General features: G+C 40.3%; 1 protein-coding gene and 1 long non-coding RNA gene across 6 annotated transcripts; one reads left to right on the top strand and one right to left on the bottom strand.

Moving 5' to 3' along the window:
* Positions 1-5,381: 5,381 nt before the first annotated feature.
* LOC123153369 (uncharacterized) lies at positions 5,382-6,624 on the bottom strand. Of its 5 annotated transcripts, none has more exons than XR_006476463.1 (3): positions 6,094-6,624; positions 5,879-5,971; positions 5,382-5,713 (listed from the first exon to the last, which is right to left on the bottom strand). XR_006476463.1 is itself a non-coding variant. In XM_044572523.1 (3 exons), the coding sequence occupies exons 1-3, from the start codon at positions 6,185-6,187 to the stop codon at positions 5,555-5,557; spliced, it is 303 nt and encodes a 100-aa protein (XP_044428458.1). In that variant the 5' UTR covers positions 6,188-6,624; the 3' UTR covers positions 5,382-5,554. The 5 variants fall into 5 exon arrangements, 1 of the variants encoding a protein (XP_044428458.1); XR_006476464.1 differs by having other exon boundaries at positions 6,133-6,624; XM_044572523.1 differs by having other exon boundaries at positions 6,137-6,624.
* A 9,951-nt stretch (positions 6,625-16,575) lies between these two features.
* LOC123152566 (uncharacterized) lies at positions 16,576-17,931 on the top strand. The gene is made up of 2 exons (XR_006476238.1): positions 16,576-16,919; positions 17,566-17,931. It is a non-coding gene; the product is annotated as an uncharacterized lncRNA (long non-coding RNA).
* Positions 17,932-19,384: the final 1,453 nt, after the last annotated feature.

Genomic DNA, 19,384 nt, shown 5'->3' with positions numbered 1-19,384 from the left:
ATATGCTTAGTTTCCTATAGGTTAGCTTCATTTTACCTAAGTTGGCTCTAATATGCTAACTTAGAGCTTATATGCTTAGTTTCCTATAGGTTAGCTCCAAAATAACTTATGTTAGCACAAAATGATCAAGTTTACATAATAAGCTTATAGTCTTTTTTCTTATTCTTCTTCTTTTCCAAAATGACATAGGTTAGCTTCATTTTACCTAAGTTGGCTCTAATATGCTAACTTAGAGCTTATATGCTTAGTTTCCTATAGGTTAGCTCCAAAATAACTTATGTTAGCACAAAATGATCAAGTTTACATAATAAGCTTATAGTCTTTTTTCTTATTCTTCTTCTTTTCCAAAATGACATAGGTTAGCTTCATTTTACCTAAGTTGGCTCTAATATGCTAACTTAGAGCTTATATGCTTAGTTTCCTATAGGTTAGCTCCAAAATAACTTATGTTAGCACAAAATGATCAAGTTTAAGTAATAAGCTTATAGCCTTTTTCTTATTCTTCTTCTTTTCCAAAATGACATAGGTTAGCTTCATTTTACCTAAGTTGGCTCTAATATACTAACTTAGAGCTTATATGCTTAGTTTCCTATAGGTTAGCTCCAAAATAACTTATGTTAGCACAAAATGATCAAGTTTACATAATAAGCTTATAGTCTTCTTCTTATTTCTTTTCCAAAATTCTTCTTATTCTTCTTCTAGTGTTATTCTTCTTCTTCTTTTTCTTCTTCTAACTTCTTGTTTATTATTTTGCAGATTTGATTTAATTCACGGAAGCTTGCATGGATGGAGTGCTTCTTTTCCATTTGTGTTTTTATTTTGTATCAATGTGAAACTTTTGTGAATTGATGGATAACGGTGTTGGATGAACAATGTGAAACTTTTGTAATATGTAACGATGGAACTATGTGTTGGCTATGTATGTATATATGATGGAACTTGTGTGTTGGCTATGTATGTATATATGATGGAACTTGTGTGTTGGTTATGATTGTTATATGGATGCTTGTTGTATATATATGTGTTGGATATCTCATAGGTGAAATAGTGACCTGAGATTAAGAATTTTTTTTTTTAAAAATGTTACTAATGGCGCACTACCGTGTGGTGCGCCATTAGTATAGCGGACACTAGTGGCGCACCGTGGGCAAAACTAATGGCGCACTGCCTGGTACGCCATTAGTATACCAGATACTAATGGCACACCACTGGTGCGCCATTAGTAAAAAATTCTAGTGGCGTGATACTAATGACCCTCCAGTTATGCGTCATTAGTAGGCAAAACTGGTGCGCCATTAGTAGCCCTTTTCCTAGTAGTGGCACGGGCATTTGTGCTACTAATAATAAAGCACGAATTGACTCCGTGGGTTCACCGTCACAATACGCTTCTGCCCTGTTGTAATACGCTTTTACGATTCACATAGAAATATAAACGAGGTGGTACTAAAATTCTGTTTACAATGGCCACGTTAAAAAGTTCAAATCTGGGCGACGTTCGCGGCCACTTGGGCCCCCTTCCTCCGTTCGCTGCACATGTATGGACTTCCTACGTCCTCCTGCACGTGTCTACGCCAGGTTAATTTTTTCCAAAAAAAAGGAGAAAACTTAGTGGGATGGAGATTCGAACCAATGACATTCTCTCTGGCAGCCTGCAATGGAAGGAACGTGATGACCAACTGCGACAGGTAATTTTTATCTACAAATTCGAGTTGCGCTCTATTTGTATATGATCTTCAACCTGTAATTATATCAGGATTGGGCCTGAGCCATTGCTCTAGCGGCTGGGCCATGTGCACATGGCTTCATCAACATACAAAAAATAGAGCCCAACCTACAGTATTAATGTCTTTGGATATTTCATGTTGAATAATCCCACATGGCTCCAATCACATTATTTTCACTAATTTATATATGTTTAACAACATTGTATGGTGTGAGCTAATTAAAAGGACTCCTTCACATGGAAGAGGGAAGTGCTTTGGAGGCTTGGAGGCTGCATGATACATGGGATATACTGAAAATTTTCTTAAGAAGTTGTGGCTCATACGTGATGCAAGAGGTGCTTTGGTTGGGCTTAATATTGATGCAAGAGGCTCATGTGTGCATGCGTGCAATAGTAGGCTGGGATACTTCAAAGAATTTGTGGCTTTGTTGAGAAATGGAATGATGGAACTTCAACGAAGTTGTGGCTTCGTTGAAAATGATGGAAGCGGTGCTTGATCGTTGCGTGCACGCAATATATGCATGCACAGTAGTGCAAAAGGGAAGCTATAACGAATATTAGTATTCTGTGCATGTGTCCGGTACTTTTTTTTGCGGGCGATGTGTCCGATACTTGAGAAAGTGCAAAGCCGGCGATCTCTAAGCTGCCCACAACACCGGCTTGATACATGAAATTTGCACCATTTTTTCATCTTCTCCGCTCTATTTTCTAAAAAAAATATGCAGCTGATATGTGTTTTCTGTAGAATTTGGCGTGCAACCCCCTGTCACCGGATGAGACAGTCCGGATGCTACACTGTTCATGCCAACCGAAGACATGCCCTGTTTCAACTTTCGTCCGGGCTCTACGCTCATTCACTCCAACACCAGAGATAGAGATCAACATCACGAATGGTTGTGGACGTCTTTGCAATGCCGTTTTCAACACCTCAACTCTGCGCTCATCCATGCCGGCACTATCTTCGAACTGCATTGTCGTCTGATTCATCGCAACCGTGTTTGCTCCGATCATAAACATGCTTACATGTTGCATTCAAGTAGGACGGTGCAAGGACATATTTTCTCCTGTTGCAATGCACGTGCATGTTTTGCTAATAATAATAAAACACGGATTGACTTCGTGGATTCACCGTCATAATACGCTTTCTTCCTTGAATTTGTGCTTCTTCCCGTGAATTTTGTCTATTAGTTTTTTTTCCACCGTGCGTATACGAGGTGGTACTAAAATTACTTTCTCCTGTAGAGGACAATTTCGTTTATGTGCGCTTCAAACAAAGTGCGGCCCATCGGAACTCCTGGCACATGCGGCTATGTGTGGACGTTTGAATTATAATAAAATAAAATATACATAAACAGTGCGTATGTGGGATTTGATACCTGGAACAAAGGGTTTGTTTCAAGTGCTTCTGCCAGTCAAGCTAAAGTAGTGCTTGTGGTAGATACAGGATTCGGAAAATAAGTACTAACTTGAAGCAGCGACGCGCACGAAGTCTTTTTTTCCAAAAAAAGCGCACAAACCTTCTTGAAACTGCTCGGTCGCGAGGTTTTTTTATTTCTTGAGAAACTCGGTCGACCTGGCCCATGCGGCTTTGTGTGGACGTTTGGATTAATAAAATAGAAAAATAAAAAAAAAATGATGTGAGCTTGGGATTTGATCCCTGGAAGAGGGGATTGTATTCAACTGTTTATATCAGTACTAGTAAGTGTGCACGTGCAACGCACGTCTAGACTAATATGACAATTATATGTTAAAGTTTGTATGCAAAAGGATAATCTAATAACAACAAGAAATATTTAAAATGAATTGTTGTATACAAAAGGTTGATTTTTCACCAAAGAAAAGGTATTGCATTCATGTTTCAAACCATTAGTACCCTTTTTATTCTATGAATCTTGAATAACATGTTCAAGTACTCAGTTACAATCACTATTTAATGTTTCAATCTACTCAAGATCTACATCTATTGTTAGTAATATGATTATTCTCTTACAAGTCGAACTTCTCATAATCATCTTTCTATTTTGCCGTCGTCATCGTCTCAACCAACGCCATTGAGTATCACATCTCTATGGAGTACGGGAACAACCACTCTGACCTGTGGTGTACATGGCGAGCTTCTTCAAATAGAAGGCCAACAAGAATGTCACTCCGAGCATAAGTTTGGTTGCTTAGCGGACATCCCAGAAATTAGAAATAGATTCCTAACTCACCTACAAGTCAGGCTAGAGTTCCAAGGAATACTGCAATGTGACCATTAAATTAAATAATTGAATAAATACTGCAATATGAAGATTAAAAGTGAACTATGAAGACAAAAATTAGTTAATGCTTGCTGAGCTTGGGTTAGGTAGTTGCATTTTCAATACCAGCTATCATATGGATAACCGCATACCAGCAAGAGAAAGAGGAAGTGACTCAACAACAATAATTGGCCTTAAATAACAACAATCTCTTCCCACTCAAAACTTCTGTCCTTTTAGCCCGCCAAAAAGAAATTTTCAACTTACAATATCGATTTTGACTAAATTTCAGTTGATGACTACAATGGCAAGTGGATGTGTAGTAGTAGTAGAGCCATGGTTCCTAAACATGCCATGCGATCCGAGTATATAGTCTTCGATGTCGATATCTTTTAATCAACATGGCAAAACCTTGCATCACAACTCGACACCTCTCTGTGAAAGAGTACAGGCTAGCCAACAAATAACATATCAGAGGTGGTTAGACAGGTATTGAAGAAGAGAATCATTTTTATTGGATAGTATGGTAAGATAACATAAAGCCTAGAGAATCATAATATTCCCCTCAATTGTTACCACAGTATTGAAGAACCATGTACTGACTATGAAGTATTGGTCGATACTAAAAGATGAAGTTGTATAGTAGAGGAACAACAGTCAAACCTGTTAAACACAAGATAAGTACAGAAGAACCTATAGACAGAACGTCTTGCAAACTGGACAATGTATTGTTACATAAATAGCCAAAATGACTGCATGACCATATGTAAAAACTGCACAATGGAAGTTCCATAATTCAGTCACAAGAAAACTTCGGCAAACCAACATTTAGTTATTTAAATAAAAGTTCAGCTTATTTACTACAGAAGTGGCGCTTGGATTAAGTATTTTAAAAACATGCATGCAAGGCTGCCAATACCCATCGGCAGGCCAACATATAAGAACAAATATTGTATTGCAGATATTCATAGAAGCATGTACTGAATTTTCTGTGCAGAAAATGATTTGCAGTAGATTGTCAAAGAGATTCTGTATAGTCCTTACATTCAAATAGTCTAAAAACTAACATAAAAATGCAGTAATCCATTGGCATAATGCACTCCATAAAATCATAGTGTACATTTTAGGACTGAGCTAAAAAAAGGAGAAACAATAAAATCATACTGTACAAGATGCTGATCCTCAATCAATAACAGATCAAATGATATTCAAATCCTTTTTAGGAAATAAAAAATAATACTTACCTGCAGAAAAACAATGGATCGACACTCGAAATTGAACTCAGTATATTCTCATCTTCAAATGAATGCAGAAATAAATACTGTGTAGGTTTTGAAGTACAATGATGCTTAAATCAGATCTCTTTTTTCTTGCAACAAACAAGCAGCTTTCGAAGATATATTCTTGATTCATCGGCAAGCTTCGAAACAAAATTCAATTTATTCCCATTGAAAGCTGGATGCAAAATGTGTGATTTTCCATCTCTGCATATGAGGGCATAACCTAAAACAATGCACCTAGGAACATAAGAAAGATCAACGGCGAAACATTTATTCTTCTTCTTTCTAAAGGCCAAAGGCACTCCATGAACTCAGACTCTGCATGCAGTTCCAGCGGAAAGGAAAAGCACGAAAGCTGCCTCTAAAAGCCTCCCGCTTGAAGGGTCAATAAGAATTAAGAAAGGATTTCCTCCTGCAGTATAATAGAGAACCTGATGGGTGGATGCAGAACCTGAATGGTTTTTGTTCATCTGCATAACACATGCACTGCAGTTTATGAGAAACCCCAACAAAATTATATCACCCAAGAGAGGCATGAGCTAGCGCACATTTGCGACCGAAAATAATAGATGCGCCGACCCAGACACGAGTCAAAGCACATGAAACGGTCTATAATAAAGAACGAAGAATTCGACCTGTATATCTGTGAACCGGGCAGCCAGGGCCGGCCAAACATAGGCACACTGCGATTGTCGCATGTGCAAATCGAACAGCTGGAGAGAACAATCCTGTTACCGAACGCAAATAAGAATCATTAGAATGAACCTGTAGAACAGGAAGAACATCATGCTGTATCACACAATTTTTGTTGACGTGTTTTGAAAATTTAGATTTGCATCAATGAAGTTACCACAGCATCCTATCCCGTTGATCTTGTAAGGATACGTACGCACATCGATGAACCACCACCTCCGCGTACATCGTTGCCCCGCTGGCCCGGCCATGATGCGCTGGACTTATGCGCTCTGCCAAGCCCTACTCGCGCTCAGCAGCCTGCCTGTTAGAGCCGCTCCATATGCCGGACGACCGCCATCGCCGCAGCCCTGCAGCCCATCGCCGCTCCTGTCGAGCCGCTGCTGTTTGCGAGTTGCTGCATACGCGCCGTGCGAGCCGTGTCGTGGCCACGCAGCTGCAGCCGGACTCTCGCATCCCACACATCGGGCAGCGCCGATCTAGTGGAGGGCGAGCATCGGGCGTTGGAGGTCGAGGCGATGTAGTGGAGGGGGAGGCTGGTGGCGATTGAGGTGAGGTGCGAGTTGCAGCGACCAGGGGAGGGCAGCGAGTCGTGCCTGTGGGAGAGATCGTAGACGCGACGGGGGCGGCGGCGCTCGATGGGGAGAGGAAGAACGCGAGGTTTGGGGAAGGTTGGACGAAGGGCACGGGCATGATTGCGGATCTTTCCGGTTTGTCGTTACTTTTTTTTTCTTGTAGCTGTGCGAACGTGGGATTAGGATGGCAGAGTTTTCGTTCGCCAGGGAACATGTTTGCTTGTTTAATAGTAGTATAGATGGCTGTTGGGTTTCAGCGTTATACATACTAACTAAAAGCAGGCACACACGTATTCTTTGTCTGAGAAAAATGCACAAACTTTTCTTGAAACTGCTACATGGCTTTCTCGGTCATGAGATTATTCTTTTTTTTGAGAAACTCGGTCACGAGGTTGAGCACGTAAAAACACACGTATGCCATCCCTATTGGGCAACACAAAATTTCTCTTGTGGGTCGGAAGGCATGTGAGTGCGTCTCTGAAAAAATTACATGCACCTTAATTAATAGTCCCACCTTGCAACTTTGCGACGAATCCCACCAGTTTATATACGTCCGTAAGTAGACAATCAACAAGCCACTTCAGAGATAAACAAACAGTGGGTGAGGTGAAAGAGGGGCCTAAAACGAGATGGCTGGATATTGAATCAAGCGAGAAATCGGATACTTCCGAGAACGTCGAATCAGGGCAGGCGACATTGGACTACCGGGGCCTCATGAAATATGTGGCTTGGAGTAGGAGGGGCCCGGTCCGTCCGCCCGGTAGCAGCAGATGGGCGGGGGCTGGTCCGTCGTCCCATGGAGTGTGTGTATAAGGTGCGTGTGGTGCATGAGAATCGAACTAGAAGTCTTTGGTGTGTTTGACTTTGACACAAACCACTCATTTTTTTTATAAACACCTCCTTTATTAATTGGCTACAATAGTAGCATCTGATACAATTAAGGGGATGATAGCCGATGGGGATCATCCAACCATACATCAGGAGGATTGAATCTAGCTAGACTAGCTAATTCATGTGCTACCTTATTATTCTCTCTAAAACAATGCTCATAAACAATATGACTGAATTCTAAAGACATGAAATAACAGTCATAAAAAATCGCACTGGGTACCGAAGCTGAGTAGCCTTCTCTGAGCGCTTCAACCACGTCCGAATTATTTGAATTCACCTCAACTTTGCTACATCCAGTTGTGCGAGCAAGATTTAGGCCGAATCTGATTGCAATTGCCTCAGCAGTAAAAGCATCATAACAGACTCTAAGTTTTTCATTTGCTGCAGCTATAAACTTGCCCTTGTGGTCTCTAATGACAACACCTACTGAACCTTCAAGTAAGTCCTGATCAAAACTTGCGTCCACATTTAGCTTGACATACCCGGTCCTTGGTCTCATCCAACCTCCCAAATGAACTCTTGGCCGTGGTGAATTCGCTACTATAAAGTTCTCTGCCAAGGAGCGTACAACAAGATTGATCTGTGGCGCCGTTTGTGGATCACCTCCATGTGTAATTTTTCTCCTTTCCCACCACAAGTACCAACAGCATGTAGCCACCGTTTCTCGCAATTTTGGCAATCCTAGCACATGGATATGATCGTCCGGTAGGCTAAGAAGATAATCCAACATAACCTCCCCGCAAGTATTCATCGCCAATCCCCTCTGTATTACATCCCACACTCCAAGAAGTTTCCAAACCTGAATCGCAACTGGACATACAAAAAGCAGGTGACGGATACTCTTCGGTCCTTTGTTACATACGGGACAATTTGGTTTGATCTTGATATGTCTATCCGCCAATATTTCACGGCATGGAACAGCACTAAGAAGTGCTCTCCAAACAAAATTTTTTACCTTTGATGGGAAGCTCAAGCTCCACACCGAATCCCATGTAGGTGTTGGCCAGGAAGAACTCGCTGCACCTTGCAGATTGTGCCCAAACTTTGACTCCCAGATAGCATGGTATGCTGATCTTACGGTGAACCCGCCTGTTTTAGTGAAACTCCAAGCTAAAAAGTCTGTCATTTCATATATTGGTAGTGGAATTGCAACAATTCTCTGAGCATCAACACTGCAAAATGTTTGGTTTATCAGCCCGGAATCCTAGTCATCTAACACTGGATCTATAAGCTCTGACACCCGAGAGAGGAGATGATTCCCTCTAACAGAGATTACTTTCCTGGTGGGAGATTGTGGGATCCAACTATCTTCCCAATTTTTTATTTTTTGACCATCTCCCACCCTCCAAATATGTCCATGTTTCAAGGTCTCCACACCAGCCATTATACTTTGCCATGTATAAGAGGCCTTCTTTTTCAGACTAGCATTCATAAGTTCCTCATCAGGGTAATATTTTGCTTTAAGAATCTGTGCATAAAGAGATTCGGGGTTTTCAGTAAGTCGCCATGCTTGTTTTGCCAGCAATGCCAAGTTAAAGCAATGAATATCTCTGAACCCCATTCGTCCTCTACACTTTGGTAAGCACATCTTCCACCAGGAAAACCAGTGCATTCTCTTATGTGATGCGTCATCGCCCCACCAGTAACGAGATATCGCGTCTGTAATTCCTTTACAAATTTTCTTAGGAATTTTGAAAACCGACATCGCGTACGTTGGTATGGCTTGTGCAATAGATTTGATAAGCACTTCCTTACCTCCCGAAGACAGACACTTTTCCTTCCATCCTGTAAGTTTCACAATCAACCGATCAATCAAGTATTGAAAGCTGTTTGTTTTATCCAGTCCTAGGGTAGTGGGTAATCCCAAATATGTGTCATTCAGGGCCTCCGTCATAATATTTAGAGTAGTGCACACCCGAGTCTTGGTGTTTGTATCTGTGCTAGGGCTGAAAAAAATACTAGATTTACCCAAACTCACTAACTGGCCGGAAGCCCCACAGTAAGCATCCAGGACAGATTTTAAGCATACCGCATTTGAAACATTTGCTTTCATAAGAATTAAGGAGTCATCTGCAAACAAGAGATTTGTAACTGAGGGCGCATCTCGACAAACCTGAATTCCCACAATTCCGCCTGATTGCTCTGCATGATTAAGAAGTGCTGACAGACCCTCCGTAACCAATAAGAATAAGTAGGGTGACAGAGGGTCACCTTGGCGGAGTCCACGTGATGGTTTGATTGTATCTGTTTCAACCGAGTTGTACCTCACTCTGTATTCCACAGACGACACACATGCCATAATCATTCGGACCCATCAGCTCTAAACCCCAGTTTTAAAGCATTGCCTCCAAGAAGACCCATTCTACATGATCATAGGCCTTGTGCATATCCAACTTAACTGCACACCATCCCTCCTTGCCTTTTTTCTTCTGTTTAATTGCATGGAGGCTCTCATAAGCTATCAAGACATTATCTGTGATGAGTCTCCCCGGAACAAAAGCACTTTGTGTGGGACTAATGATTTCAGGAAGCAAACTTTTCAGTCTTATAGCAATCATCTTTGAGATAACTTTATAGACCACATTGCACAAACTAATAGGTCTAAATTGTGTGACTTGCTCAGGAGTGTTTACCTTAGGGATCATCACAATAGTAGTTTCATTCCATCCCGGTGGGATCTCCTGTGAGTTAACTGCACCCAGAACTTCCATAACAAGATCATCCCCTAACATTGGCCAAAACCTCTTATAGAAAACTGCATGTAGCCCGTCAGGTCCAGGGGATTTAAAATCACCGATCGAGAACAAAGCTTTCCTGACCTCTTCTGCCGTATAGGGGGCCATAAGAGCTTCGTTCATGGCAGCAGTAACACGAGGTTGTACCATTGACAACACATTAAGGTCCGGCTGCTGAACCTGTGCTGTAACATCCTTAATCTTGCTCCTGTTGTAACTACTCATTTTTTTCTATTATATTAGCGGAGAGATGGTAGATTTTTGTGCAACATCCTTAATCTTGCTCCCGTTGTAACGCACGGGCACGTTTGCTAGTCTCTCCCTAATAATAAAGCACGGGTTGACTCCGTGGGTTCACCGCCACAATGCGCTTTCTTCCCATAAATTTACGCTTTCAGTTTAAATTTAAACGTATACGCAAGGTGGTACTAATAAAAACGTCGCACGCTAGGCTCGCTCGTGCTATTGATCCTTTTATTATGTGCCTTCTCTTACATTGATCCTTTTATTATACCTTCTCTTATGGGCTGTCCTGTATTGAAAAGAAAAAACTCCTGAAAGCCTCTCTCCCGTATGAGAAGGCAATAGCCCCGGCGCTAGGGTTCCCTCCGCCGCCGCACCGCATCCCTCCGGACTCCTCTCCCGGTAGCCCTCGCCGACCTACCCCCTTCCGTTGTAGTCGCCATCGTAGTACCCTGCCAACGTTCAATAGCCTTGAAAAAACCCCAGCCGTCGGCTCACTGGAGAACGCCACCCCGTCGGGAGCCGCGATGGAGCGCCGGCAGACGCCATGATTCTGCGCGACCCCGTCGCGGTGACTCACCTCGCCACCGCTACGCCTCCCCAATCTGCCATGGCCCCGTCATGTCATGGACAAGGATACCATCACCTTTCCCTGGCACCTTCGTTTCCACTCCCCCGGGATGCTACTCGCCGGCTCCACACCCATGTCTTCTCCAATCCAATGTGGCTCACAACCTGCTACAGAGATGATGCTTGCCGGATCCCATGCAGACCCTCCTCGTGGATAGCCTCCAGCCCACACCGGCTCCCCTGTTCTAGCTCTGCCGCCTCCCATGGATGAGCAGAGCGAGGATAGAACAAGCGAGGAGATCGAGAGAGGAAATATTGAGTTGATTTTGGAGGCATGGACATTGATTTGATCTTTTTGGTTGTCCGCAGATTCAACAACGAAGGTGCCTACAACTTTCCCCAATGTCAGGGCAAAGGACGATCTGTTTTGCAAAAATTTGTAGCTTGACCGGGGTGAAGGAGATGTTGTGCAAACCGAGAATAGGCACGATCAGCAAAGCGATGAAATAGTTGTCTTGAAAGGGATGTTGGCTGGGTGATTGATCAATATAGATGGCAACTTCTTTTAGGAAAGCCAAACAAGTGGCTGGGGACTCGATATTTACAGTTAGGTGCAGCAATGTTGCTAGCATCTTTTTTTCTTGCACCTATAAACTAATGATGCTTTATCTGGTGTTATTTCATGTGGCACTACATTCTGGCTTTGTTAATAATCATTTCTGCTGATGTGCATAGTTTAGTTTTTTACTTCTAGTTTAAGTTAAATACAAGTAAAACGTCAGTTTCACATTGGCTAAATCACTCAATGGTGTTTATGCCGCAGCAGCAGCAGATGAATAGAGCCGACAAGGAAGGGAGATATGCCCGCGCGGTTGGTGGAATTAATAGGGAAAATAATTCCTAATGTGCCTGGTTGAATCAAGATGCGATTCCCTGTTTTTTGTGTACCATGCAGTAGTTGATGCAGACTATTTGTGTGTCCGAATAGCAACATGAATTTGGTGTTTGTAGATCCTAAATTGTAGTGTAGGAAACATTATGTGGCTTATTTTGGTAGCATTTCTGATGGACTAATTTTGTGTTGGTGGGGTTGATAGTGAGCATACTACAGCCTGAATGACAATTAGATAGTCCTACAATTTCTAATGGGTTGGGGGTGGGAGGGTTTGATCACTGATTTCTTTATTTTTGGTGTTCGAACAAGGACAAAGGAAGGATCTGTTGTCTGATAGGCAGAACTAAGCAATGATACTGAATCTAGGAATAGGACACACGAGTTTGCAAGGGTTGTGTTTGACTGGGTGGAGCAAGCTCCTAGCTGACATACCCGAGTAAATGATGTTTATGCTTCCATGTTTTTATGTAATAAGACTTTATATGTTTCATCTCCCTACAGTTCTAATATGGGCCTCCTGCAACTCGATGCAAGCCGCTGACAGTAGTTAGAGGTTTAGTTTTGAGGAGTTTTGAGAATATTATTGTTTGTTGTATAATATTAGTTATCATCATGGCACATCTTCTTTATTTTTTATCCAACTACTACATACCTGCTATATAGTATTTCTGCTCTCAAGGTGTGCAATTCATTAACACCATAGAGACCATGCAACTTCAACCAAGTAAGAGCATTTCCATCTGTACTTACAAGGTGACTAGCACCTCCTTCTCTCTTCCGCTCCCTCCCTCCCTCCCTCTCGGCATGCTGCACCTCCATCTTATTGGAAGTGAGCTTTGATGCATTGAGAAAACAAATAATTCTGTACCTTCATCTGCATTATGACTGAAGACAATTTGTGATTATGTACATCCTTCAGTTGCCTGTTGTAACCCGAGAAATTGGGAAGCACTCAGTTGTAACAGTCAGTCATGTATGTATGTTTATACATGATAGGTGTTTGGGCATGAGTCAATTGGTCATAGCAGCACTTAGCGCTACGCGAGATGTGGCTATTGTTACCATAGTGTATTTATTGCCGCTATTTACATAAGAACTACATTTACGCATGATTACATCATACTGTAACTCCATTCCTTAAATCCATGATCTGTTCTCTGCTCCATTGAATACAAGATTTGGAATCAAATAAAGTTTACTCTTATGATGTATATATAAAATTTCCTGTGCAGATAATTTAGGAACCATGTTGCACGTGTAATGTTAAATTCTTCTATCAATTTCTCTTCAACGGAAAGACGGACGTGATGCACAATCTCATGGATTGCTGGCATACTAATGTATTACTTCATGATGGTACGCCTCCTTTTTGCTGTATTTTCTACAATAATCTTGCTCTTTGAGATTTTATCCAGTAGGGAAATAGATTGAGATCCTCTGGTCTTGCCTGGAGATGTTCTGTTATCCATAGTAATTAAGTTTCCAGACCGTGTAGATTGGTATGAATATGAGCCATCAGGGACCTTCTAGGTTTTTCCGTATGTTCGGTTATGCATTCAGCCGTTGTGCATGTTAATTAACAAAAAAAATTATGGAGTACTACACACTTGAAAGTATGCATATATAATTTGACTTTATGAAACAAACCATTCATCGGCTAACTGAGTCAGATGATGATTTACGACAATCGACCTAGCACAAAAGAAATAGTAATTTCACTATTTTTTAAATTGCACTCAGCTGAACTTTGGTGTAAGTTCTTTCTTATTAGGGTATTTTAAATTTTGAGTGACAGTCCTAAACAAAAATATCGTTGGTTTCTTCAGATGGCTATTGGACACTCTCCTTAATCAATGGAAACAACACATGATTGCCTTCATATAAAAAAACACAATCTGAACACGTACAAGGCGATGTATAGCAGGAATAGAAAAAAATAATACTGCGCGAAGGTGAGTGCAAGTGTATGATTTTCTAGAATTATTTTCTTGGCAGAGGTTACTATATTCTCAATATACATCATAAATAATTATAGAATTCAAAAAAGGCCCGAAAATTTTGAAAAAAGATAATTTTGAAATAAAATGTTTAATAAATCAAAAAATGTTTGTTGAGTCAAAAAATGTTCGCGATTTTGTAAGAAAAATGTATGCTTATTCAAAAAATGTTCCAAATTTTGAAAACCAATGTTCATGATTTTTTTAAAAGGTTCGTGTATTAAAAAATTGTAATGAAATTGAACAGAATTTCGCCAATTCAAAAAATGTTTATGAATGGAAAAATGTCCTTAAAATTTAAAGACTATTCATGACTTATAAAATAGTTTATTCATTCATTAAATGTTCATTGATTAAAAAATGATTATGCATTTCGGAAAATGTTCATGGATTTCAAAAATTGTTCCACCAATTTCCAAAATAATGTTCGTCGATTCTAGAAATGTTCACCGATTCAAGAAAATTGTTTAAGAAGTTGTTGACACTTAAAAATATGTTTTAAAATAGAATATAAATGTTCATGAATCAAATAATGTTCTTGATTTTAGAAAATGTTTAGAAATTTGTAAAAGTGTCCACAAATTTGAGAAATGTTTACGATTTCAAATATGTGCACGAGTTTAAAAAATGGCATAATTTCACGAAATTGAGAGTGATAGTGTATCTCCCTGATGCAACAAAATGTGGTCATGACCATTGAAAATTATATATATATATATATATATATATATATATATATATATATATATATATATATATATATATATATATATATGACAAATTTTATCTACAAGCAGTGGTAGTTACCACCTAGTTGTATGGATGCCATGTGTCCTCTGTAGTTCCAGCCTAATCGGGTTAAGGGATTGTTACAGATCCATTAGCGTTTCATCTACCTTGAATTATTTTACCGATTAAGTAAATAGCTTCACACGTTCGTTCAACAACTTGCGGCAGTTTCGGCTAGGCATCTGGTTGGATAGATAAGATGCGGCTACCTTGTGAATAGGGTATGCATGCACCACCCATGCAGTGGGTTGGAGTATATAGTTTTTTTAACAGTATGGAGTATTTTTCCCGGGAACAGTATGGAGTATATAGTATGTAAAGAAAGGAGTATACAATATATACTACGAAAGAGAACGGAGTATATATCCTAAAATGGACGGAGAATATAGTGTGAGTATATGTAGTATTTTTAGGGTACGTAGTATGAAGTATATAGTTTAACAATTACTTTGTAAGGAATTTCATCGTAAGTAATCGCCACATCCACGTCAATTTTAATCAGTGTCATTGCAATGTCGTGTGTTAAGTAGATTGTATGGCATCTAAGTATAGCCAGTATAAAGTATATAAAAAAGGAAGTATGGAGTATCTGTATTCAAGTCGTATGGAGAACGTCACAATAGAGAGATTTTTTTTGGCGACAACAATCAAGAGTATGTTTACATCTAGCTAAAGCATCCGATCATTATGAAGTAAATGGCGTGTACGTAAATGATGCAGACATGATGCCACATGTGTATCATAATGAGATACTCCTGGGCCTCAGTATGGAGTAGTAGCAAGTAGTATGTGAATTAGGTACCTAGTATGTACGTAACTAGGGTATGGAGTATCTGCTTTATTGGAGTACGAGAAGAGTATGTCAATGAAATTAAATTAGAGTATAATTAAGTGTGGCAATTTGTATGTCCATGACATACCACTAATCCACTATGGAAGTTAGTTTATTCATCACACGGGGAGAGTATATTCAAGAAGGTAGTATGGTGTATAATGAAGAACGACAGTATGGAGTATAATACAAAAATTCTACTATGAACAATTCAAACTAAAAAAAGCATAGTATGAAGTATATCTCTTAGTATATCACATCAATGTGCAAAATGGTACAACTGATTCATCATATACACTATTGTCTTCCTCCATCGTTGCATGTGGCCATGTTCTAACACGTTGTCTCACTATGGAGTTTGTTGTGCCAGCATATCTATTGCAACCGTACGTTGCCGCCACGACGGAGCAGTAGCACTCCGTTGTGTGTCGTTTATGTCGCCATGCCCGCCACCGCGCCAGGACAGTCAATCAGTTACCTATCAGCTGTGAGCAGTTGTACATCGTTATTGCCGCCGCCGTGCGGGAGCAATCTCATGTGGGATGCTCCTTGTAAATTACCACGCTTCACATCCTTGGTCTCGCGTCGCCGGCAAACTCTCAGATGAGTATGCGCTCTCACATCTAGAGGAAGATAGCAAATCCAGATACATTAAAAGAAATTACCAAATCCAGGGAAAGCTAATGTTCTCATAAAATATTGATGTGTACCTCTTTGTCATTACTAATTCACATTCTCCGCCGCCGCACCTGATTTGGAGCAGCAACATCGCCGCCGGACCGCCGCCGCCGTATATACTTCTTGGCGTCGATATAAAAAACTGGTCAACAAACCAATGATCTTGTGGGCACGGTCCCCTCTAATCTACCATTTTTATAGCCAAGAAAATAGGGACTTCAACTAACAGCTCGAGCGGGGCAGCTGCATCCACCTTTTTTCGCCAGCAACCCGTTAATATTAGCATCAACCTAAATGCAATCCGAGGGTAACGGTGGTGGGGTAACTACCACCTAATGGTAGGATGCATTTTCCCTATATATATATATATATATATATATATAGGAAAAATGGGTTGGTACTCCTAGGAGTACATACTCCCACGTCCGATTCAACCTCCCATGCACCCACACCACGCCTCGCCTCCTGTTCAACCCACGGCGTGCCTCCTCATAAAACTAGATGAGATAATTACTTAAGTTGTTGGAACGGATTCCTTTTTTATAGGAATACCGAACGTCATCCTTGAAGCTAATCTCATCGATCTATTATTCTCGCGCATGCCTCGCTCAGACGGCGGCTGACCTAATTCTTGTAGCTTCGTCGCCGCCGACTGCGGCTCGCTGCATGCATCAGCATGGAACAAGATGACGCCCCCCTTTTTGCCCAGCAGGTCTCCGACGTCGAGCGCTCTCCACCGGCCACTCCCCCCGTCAGAATCAGCCACAACTCACACGAGGTATGTTGCTTATCATCGATCTTAGCTCGTGTGTAACTAGATGCATGTCCATATTCTATCGGTCCAAGTCTGAACTTTCCACGAGCAAAGCAAATATCTCTCTTCCTCATTTTGTTGTTCAGTATGTAGACTAGTTGTAGTTGAATCTGTACAATTTTGCTCGCAGACTAGTTGTAGTTGAATCTGTACAATTTTGCTCGCAGGGTGTCCACTCCCAGCCATACACGTCCAGGAAAGGCACCTTGTCACGCAGCGCGTCTCGTATACCTGATTGATTTGTCCCATCACTATCTGCATGCATGCATAAATTCCTAGCGGCATCAGTTCTTTAGCAACTCCTTTGATGTAATAGGCGGAAACCACTACATATTGGCTATAAATCTATACAATGGTTACGTGCTAATTAATTTTCTTTTACTTTCTTTTCCTGACAATGGAATTGTGATTGTATTATGTTACCAAATAATCAAAAAACGCATATCTTGTTTAGTGAGATTGTGAGAATATCGATCCCTTCCGTCATCTAGTTAGTGTATTTTAATAAAAGATGAATATATACATGTAGTTGTGCTTTAACCCATTACTGTTTTGACTAAAAATATATCCCATACTAATGCCGATCTTGTACTTGGATTAATCGTTGCAGCCACCCGTCAATTGATTGAAGAAACAAGGAAGAAGCACCTTGTGTCGCCACAGTTACCATGGGTGCAAAGCATGTAGAATTCATGTGACCGAGGAACGTCCAATCGATTTTTCTTAAAGTATTTTGGTGTCATGTGGAGCTTGATGGAAGATACTATCTTTTTTGTACTCCCTATTTTTCTAGCATTTAATCGTTCTTAAAAATGTAAGAGTAGTTGCATGTTCTGATCAAGATACAAATTCGTTATAAGATCCAGGTTCCTGTAGCACCACCAAAGAAGTATGTACGTTGTTGCCACTTGACAAGTATATACTCCTTTCCCAAGAGGCAGTATAAACTCGTTTAAAATTCTATGTATTTGCTTTCTAGATATTTGTTACATGATACAACTTCCTGCAACTCTAGGTGAAAATTAAGTAGGCATCTTGTTGTGGCCACTTGACAAGTATATACTCCCTTGCCAATAGGCAATATAAACTCCTTTAAAATTGTACGTATTTGCATTCTGAAAAATATTTGGTATATGATACAACTTCTTGTACCTCTACCAGAAAAGTATGTATCCTGTTGACCGCCACTTAACAAGTATAATACTTCCTTTCCAAGAGGCTATATATACTCCTACAATAATGTTTGTACATATTTACATTCTAAAAAAAATTTAGATCTTTCTTGATGAGAGAGCTACCTATTTTCTTTCAGTTCTATTAAGTGTATACTTCCAATTCAACAAACATAAAATAAGTATACGCTCCTTCAAAAAAGACAACATCATGCATATACTACCAGCGAAAAATAAATTATCTGAGATCCCGCTAAAGTATATACTGCTTTCCAATTCAATGACGTATATACTACTAATCATCCAATGAAGTATATACTATTTTTTGAATAACCATATACTGCTTTTCTAACAAGGAGAGTATAGTATATACCACGTATCACCCAATGGAGTGCAGACTGCTTTTTGTACTTGGAGTATGTGCTTTTTAATTAAGGAAAACATATACTGCTAGCTTAACTATCATGTACGTCATCCAATGTAGTATATACTCATTCATGTGTTTGTTAGATAGTTGAGATTTTAAATATTCAATTAGTAGGCCACGGTGCATGCAAAACGGCCATCCACCACATTGCTCGTTTGTATAGGAGGTTGTTTCATAGCCGGTTAGCCATGGGGCAGGATTATCCACTAGTCAAACACCTGATTAGACATGGGAGTACATACTCTTGGGAGTATAAAAGAGGAGTCATATATATATATATATATATATATATATATATATATATATATATATATACATTCTCCCGTTGCAACATACGGGCCCTTTTGCTAGTAATAATAAAACACGAATTGACTATGTCGGGTTCACCGTCATAATACGCTTCTTCCTGTGAATTTACGCTTTCAGTTTTTTCCATTTATATTATTTTCTACATCCGAGATGGTACTATTTTACCTGTCTATCTTTATCTTTACCTAAATATTAAAAGACAGAGGCACGTTTGATCTGGGTTGGTCATTTATTTTTGGCTAGATTTTAGTTGACCAGTTCAATCGTGTTCTGCCTCAACCCATCGAAGACATAAATGTTCGTGTCTGTTTCGTACACACACGCACGCGAACCTTCACATTGCTTCTCCGGATTTCTTGGAAACTAATCTACCCATCCAGTTTTTTTTTCTCGTGATCCCTTACAACACGGTCTATCGGTCGCTGCCTTTTCTGTCGTCTCCCATAAGTATTGGCTCGTGAGAGAGAGAGAAGAGGTGGGGAGGGGTGGATCCGTGGAGCGGAGGAGTAGCCGAATCGTAC

The sequence above is a fragment of the Triticum aestivum genome, chromosome 7A (assembly GCF_018294505.1).
Source record: "Triticum aestivum cultivar Chinese Spring chromosome 7A, IWGSC CS RefSeq v2.1, whole genome shotgun sequence".
Classification (NCBI taxonomy): Eukaryota; Viridiplantae; Streptophyta; class Magnoliopsida; order Poales; family Poaceae; genus Triticum; species Triticum aestivum.
The sequence above is the reverse complement of the archived record's forward strand: the minus strand, read 5'-3'. Positions and strand labels throughout refer to the sequence as shown.

Excerpts from the sequence above, each read along its gene's own strand:
- LOC123153369 (XM_044572523.1), bottom strand. The coding sequence starts at position 6,187 with ATGGCCGGGCCAGCGGGGCAACGATGTACGCGGAGGTGGTGGTTCATC. Across the intron at positions 5,972-6,136 it reads GGAGGTGGTGGTTCATCGAT|GATTGTTCTCTCCAGCTGTT; the intron begins GTGCGTACGTAT and ends GTTCGGTAACAG. Across the intron at positions 5,714-5,878 it reads CCCGGTTCACAGATATACAG|ATGAACAAAAACCATTCAGG; the intron begins GTCGAATTCTTC and ends TGTGTTATGCAG.